At 42.6% G+C, this 6,634-nt stretch overlaps 1 protein-coding gene across 6 annotated transcripts in view; it reads left to right on the top strand.

Annotated features, from left to right (window-relative positions):
- Positions 1-1,743: 1,743 nt before the first annotated feature.
- Positions 1,744-6,634, top strand: part of FN1 (fibronectin 1) — a 66,349-nt gene continuing 61,458 nt past the window's right edge. For all 6 annotated transcript variants that reach the window (XM_063112646.1, XM_063112626.1, XM_063112619.1 and 3 more), the window contains exons 1-5: positions 1,744-2,005; positions 3,000-3,128; positions 4,141-4,278; positions 5,675-5,806; positions 6,494-6,631. In XM_063112646.1, the coding sequence (XP_062968716.1) occupies positions 1,855-2,005; positions 3,000-3,128; positions 4,141-4,278; positions 5,675-5,806; positions 6,494-6,631 (688 nt within the window). In that variant the 5' untranslated portion in view covers positions 1,744-1,854. The remainder of the gene's footprint in view (positions 2,006-2,999; positions 3,129-4,140; positions 4,279-5,674; positions 5,807-6,493; positions 6,632-6,634) is intronic.

Below are 6,634 nucleotides of genomic sequence, written 5' to 3'. Positions count from 1 at the left end.
GGCATTTTATACTGTTTTATATTGCGTTTAATTCCTTGCATCAATTAAAAACAAATGGTTTTGTGTCTTTAATGTGTTGCGTATTTATAGGCCATAGAGTTCACATTACCCCTGTGGCAGTTGCTGAAGGTGGAACTTTTGCAGAAAACAAGTTCCTTGCAAAAATAAACATATTTTGCTAGTAGCATATGTTCTGAAAGCAAATGGGACCTCTGCACTTCTAACATAAGGAGAAGGCAAAGTTTTGAGTTTGGGTCCCAGGAGCTACTGTGAAAGTTGTGGATACCTCTTTTTGAAGATCTTTAAAAGCAAATGTGCTTGTGTTTGTCTGAATAAAGGACCGATGAGATGAGCTGCTAAATGCTACATTCTCAGATTCCCTTTCCACCCTCTGAGTTTAGAGGTAAAGACAGAAGAATCTTAAATGGAACTTTCCACATCCTTGGAGTAAATAACAACGCAAATATTAGAAGTCTGGCATGGGGGTTCGGGTAGTGTCTCAGAATTCTGTGATGAAACTGATTTCTGCAAAAAGAAAATGCTAGACAAATACAAGGACGGGACTGTAGAAAGACTAGACTGTAAATGGTAGTTTTTTCAGTCATTAAAAAAAAAGTGGTTTTAGTGATTCAAACAAAATCTCTGCTTCGTGTGTAACTGGCACGGTTAACATGGGCAAGGACGTGAAGATCGTTTTCTCCCCAACTTTCCAGTTTTAAGTTGTCCACTACTAAGATTTCACTTTCAGAGAGAAAGGGCATCCCATTCCCAGGAAAAGAGGACTTTCCTGCCTATTTAAAAGAGCAAACCACTGTTTTGTCCTTTCAAAAGCAATTTCGTTCTGTGCATTTCCCCTCCTGATACTTAGTAGAAGCTCATTAAAGAATGCTTTCCCCTCGCCCCTCCGCCCCAGCCAGCCCTTCCTCAGAGTTGGGCAGGTACAGCGCTGAGAAGGGGAGAAGCCTGGACAGGAAACAGTGACGGCAAAGGGAGGGAGTCCCAAGTCAGCGCACATTAGACCGAGCAAAGGGAACAGGAGAAAAGCCAGCCCCGCCCTGGGTCTGCAAAGTCTGGATTCCTACAGCTGCAAGGTGGTGGCTACTTTATGGTTTTTCCTTCCCACAAAATACACTCCAGTGAGCAGAGATTTTTTTTTTCCCCCCAGAGGTGACGCAATGTCCTCAAACACCATCACCACCCCCAATAAAAAAGGGAAGAGGGTAGGGGGAGCCTTGCACCCCCTTCTCTGCACACAACTCCAGTCCCTCCCTTTCCTCCCAATCTGCCCCCTTTCCAGCCGCTTCCCATCCCTCCCTTCCCATCCCCCTAAAAAGTTTGACGACCGCAAAGGAAACCAAAAAAAGTTCTCTCGCCCCAGTCCTGGCGGGCGATCAGCATCTCTTTTGTTCCCGGCGAACCCACAGTCCCCCGTGACGTCACCCGGAGCCCCGGCCAATCGGCGCGCGGTCGGCGGCAGCGGGCGGGGCCGGGGGGGGGTCGCGCCGGTCCCTCCCCCGCCGGGCCCAGGGCCTCGCGGGGGGCGGGAGGGGACTGTCCCATATAAGCCCCGGCTCTCGGGGCTCGGCCGCCCGCGCCGGCTGCGCTGTACCAGGGAGGCGAGGGAGCCCCGGGCGCGAGCGGAGGAGAGGGGTCCTGCAGCCACAACTTCTCTGGTCCTCTCCATCCCCTCTGTCCCTCGACCCGTCCCCTTCCCCACCCTCTGGCCCCGACCTTCTCGCAGGCATCAACCCCCGGGAGGCATTGGAAGGGAGTCTTCCTGCAGGTTGAGAAGGGAACCAAACTTGGTGGCAATTGGCCTCCTGGTGAGGGCGTGTCTCCCCCCACCGTCTCAAGATGCTCAGGGGTCCGGGGCCCGGGCTGCTGCTGCTGCTGGCCGTCCTGTGCCTGGGGACAGCGGTGGCCTCCACTGGAGCCTCGAAGAGAAGGAGGCAAGCTCAGCAAATCGTCCAGCCCCCGTCCCCGGTGACTGTCAGTCAAAGCAAGCGTGAGTACTGACCTCGGGCTGAAACAGGCTGTCGCAGGGATGGGACGGCAAAGTCAACCGAAGTTGCGGCTGAAGTTTTGCGCGCGCGCGTGTTTGTGAGTGTGCGAGCGCTTCACTGAGAGAAACCAGCTGTGGACACAAAAGGCTCTTGGTTGGAGCAGGCTGGTTCTGTGGGCCTAGGCTAAGATAATGCATTGAACGACAGGGGCTCGGCGAGGTCCCCCAGTGTTCTAATCAATCCTACACGGTCAGATCGTCCTTCTGTGAATTAACAAAACTTGCCTTTAAAGAGAAAAATGATGCATGCCTTTTTCCATCTAGGATTAATGTGTTCCTTAGTGCTCCATATTTTCTTTGTTACTCAATAATTGGTTAAATATTTTCAAATGGAGGTGGGAAGAGGGTAGCTAAATAGCTATGTTGTTTATAACTAACTTGAAGGAGATGTAATCAGTTTAAATTGCTCTGGGGCCCCTCAGGATACTTCACCCAGAGCAGAGCTCAGAATTCCTCTTCCAGTTTTTCAAAGACACACCCTCCCTTTGCCTTGGCTAAAGGAAACTGCTTTAAGTTGCCCTCTTGACTTATTACTCAGAGCACTGAAGTTCTTTGCATGTTTTAAAATGTAAAGTTCAATTATCTGCCTTTCAAAATGTTTCCACTTTTGTGATGTAGACCCCTGGCTAGATGGAAATGACATCACTGTATAACATTTACCAAAATTAAAAGTTAAGGGAAAAAAAAAAAGAGAAAAACACTACCTAAATATCCACTTATCCACATGTACAAATTGTGGTTAACTCTTTGGGTAGCTAGTTTATAATGTCTGTATTTTAATAAAATATTGCTTTTAATTCTCCTGGTGTTCTGATGATTAACTTTTCTACGTTTGTTGCTTAGGCTAATCAATTCAGTTGTATAAGAAAATTCCATAATTTGGAAAAATAAAAAGGAGGATGGAAATGTAGTAACTTTTTCCTACAATTATTTACAGCCGGTTGTTACGACAATGGGAAACACTATCAGATAAACCAACAATGGGAACGTACCTACCTAGGCAATGCCTTGGTTTGTACCTGTTATGGAGGCAGCCGAGGTTTTAACTGCGAGAGTAAACCTGAACGTAAGTGGTGGGGAGCCCGGTAGTTAGTGTCTTTTAATAGATGCAGGGGATTAAGTAAATTAAAGATGAAGTAAATTAAATTTAGCCCTAGTAATTAAAAATATATACACAATTTTTCTAACAGAATTACCTCTCACTTCCTCTTTATAAACGTTTAGTAACTGTTTATATTTGCTTTTCACATGCTACAAGAGTACTTCAAAAAGTTCACAAAAGATTCATATTGTCTTTTAATTCTATTTTTCCACAAATTTTTTAAGTACCCTTTGTACTTTTACTTTTACAATGAACAAACAAATCTATCCCAAACTAGTTCCTAGGATCTTCTTTTTGTTTTATTCTCTCAAAGTTGTTGTTGAGAACATGAAATATTTTGTGTGTCCTCTCCCAAAAGGAAATTGCTCATAAAATTTTAATTTATTGGAAAGTAATTTCAAATCTTAAACTATAAGATTATGTGCCAGAAAACACTTTGGGCGCTGTCAGCTGCAGTTAACACAAAACCACTAGCCACTTCAAAGTTCTCCATTTTTTATGACCATTGATATGTTTCTTGTAAATTACAGCAACTCCTTCAGAGAAACACTGAGGAGGCTAAAATGGAAATAGTAGGATTAACAAGTGTCAGTGCCTGGTGGGAGGTGGGGATCTTCAAACTGTTTGCTTTTAATGTGGACCTTGGTTTGACTTCCAGAGTCAGAGATTGGAATCTAAAACCCTTTCTTCTTCACAATCTAACAGGTCATAAGGTAGTGCTTTAGATGGATTTTTCCCAAGGGTCTGAGAATTCGTTACAATTGAAATTAATTTACAGAAAATATGAGAACTTGTCAAAAACTGTGGGCTCATTAGAGCCTAGGGTAAAAGCTACATCTCTCATTTCATTTTAAACTTTTCAGTTGTACCATGCTACTTGTAGAAGGGAAAAATGGGCCTTCCTTTGGATGGGATTAGTGGAATAGAAAAGCTTTTACGTAAGTGAGGCTCACGTAGACTTTCCTTCTCCCCTCAGCTGAAGAAACTTGCTTTGACAAGTACACTGGGAACACTTACCGAGTGGGTGACACTTATGAGCGCCCTAAAGACTCCATGATCTGGGACTGTACCTGCATCGGGGCCGGGCGAGGGAGAATAAGCTGCACCATTGCAAGTAAGGGAGACATTCTGTAAAGTGATGCTAAAATATCATAAATGTGAATTTCTCTATTACTATCACCGTCATTCTCTGGTATTCATTACTAGATATTCCTAACTGTAGAATTTAACCCTGGTGACCAGGTACTCTTATGGAAGAGAGTGTTGAATGGACTCAGTGTTGAATGTGTGTAGATTTATGAGTTTGTGTGTATGTATGTGTGTACGTTGTGTAACCAAGTGGATCTCTTGGGTTCCATTTTAGTGAGACACGCTTAAGGGAGTTGCCCATTTAAAAATACCTGGACATCTTCAAGCCAGATTGGTCACAAGGTTATCTGTAGTGATTGGGAAGATGTTCATGAAGAGTGAATCAACCATGTGTTGTCTCCTCTTCTTGTTTGCAATGCAGATATCTCTTGTACCTCACAGAAACAGTCTGGTTTCTTTGTGACCTATAGTTTATACCCAGGAGGCAGATCTCTCTATTCCCTGGGATGATATGGAATGATTATCCCAACAGTGTTGCCAAGGAACTTTGGGAACTGGGCTGACTCTCATCAACTCTAGTTTAGCTAAGGCAGTGACTCCAGTATGAATCACTGGGTTATCAATAGATTCTATTAACATAGAATTTAATTTTTTTTAATCCACCTTATAAAAACAAGAGTACTTCAAAACGTTCATGGAAAAATAGAATTAAAAGATAATTCAAATCTTTCCATGAACTTTTTGAATACCCTTGTGTGAATCATCTTAAAGACTTCTGTCCAAAAGAATGTGTCAATCCCTCATGAATAGGCCCAATCAGCTCTCCCCATACTTAATATTAGGCTTTGTCAAGTTTATCGGCAAATCTCAAGAGTCAATGGTCCATAGTGTTTACAATCCAGTGGACAGTTCAGCCTTTGGATATGCCATTGAGTTTAATAGCCTAGAAAAGTAACAGGATTTTCATGCTTTAAGCGTATATGTCTGTTTGCTTTACACCAAAATGACATTTCCATAGTAAGGTAAAATATGGGCTCTCCATGCTCCCCGAAGTTGGAATCCTGCGCTTGATGTGGCGTTTTCATTGATTCAGTCTCAAGACCAACCTTCTGAATATGAGTGGAGGCCATGCCTTCCAGCCTTCTGCTTTAGAACCCAATTTCCTGTGATCTCTCCAGAATTCATTACCTCTTTTTTTGCCATTCAGATTTCTCTGGTTTCCCATCAAATTTTAAGCAAGGCATGTAATTGAAAAAAAGTGACCAGATCTGTTAACTTTTCCCCTGTCTCTGATGGGAAACTATTCTGTTTCTCTCCTTTGGCCAGCCTAAGTACTTACCCTGGGTGAAACCTAAGACTTTTTTTTTTTTTTTAATTCTCTGTTCCACTCTCTCTTAACATTTGCCTTTTATCTTAAACAGACCGCTGTCATGAAGGGGGTCAGTCCTACAAAATTGGTGACACCTGGAGGAGACCACATGAGACTGGTGGTTACATGTTAGAGTGTGTGTGTCTTGGTAACGGGAAAGGAGAATGGACCTGCAAGCCCATAGGTGTGTGACTCTCGGGGATAAATGGGGGATGGAAATTCACAGCTGTAATGTTGGGTGCAACCCAAATCACATCGACATAGACAAGAGATCTGAATTCCAATAAAAAAAAATAAAGAAATGGGAATTTTACGCAAATAATAAAATGTTATATAATATGTAGTCTTCTTTTGATCTCAATCTTCAGTTGAACTCTATAGGTATGAGTCCAAAAGTTTTTGGCTACAAATTTTATTCTATTTACTTGTGGTTCTCAAATTTAGAGGTTTTTATTTTGTTTTGTTTTTCTTTGTTTTTACAGAAACCCATATTTTAAACAGCTTCTTATCATTTTATTTAGGCCTTTCATAATTCATAATTGTTCACATAATTAAGATTGTTCACAGACTAGACACATAGGTAGGTCCATTTTGCTCAAAATGCTGGTGTGAACTTTGGGACTAGCTGAAAATATGCAGTTCATGTTCTTACTAGGAGAACAGAATTTCTGCCTGCCAACTTGGCTTGAGCTGTCTTTTGCCTTGGCTACTATGTGCTTGGTTGCAGGGCGTGCCTTTCTTTCCGAACAGAGTGCCATTTAAAAAAAAAAATGTGGCTGGATTTTTGCTTACACACTACACTTTAAATTACAGGGAGATTGCACTAGTCAAAATAACTGTTTTTTATGTTTTTTTTCAAAATTTTCTACAGCTGAGAAATGTTTTGATCATGCTGCTGGGACATCTTACGTTGTCGGGGAAACCTGGGAAAAGCCCTATCAAGGCTGGATGATGGTGGATTGTACTTGTCTGGGAGAAGGCAATGGACGTATCACTTGTACATCTAGAAGTA

The sequence above is a fragment of the Cynocephalus volans genome, chromosome 1, assembly GCF_027409185.1.
Source record: "Cynocephalus volans isolate mCynVol1 chromosome 1, mCynVol1.pri, whole genome shotgun sequence".
Lineage (NCBI taxonomy): Eukaryota > Metazoa > Chordata > Mammalia > Dermoptera > Cynocephalidae > Cynocephalus > Cynocephalus volans.
Note: the sequence above shows the minus strand (reverse complement) of the source record. Positions and strands in the feature narration are given on the sequence as shown.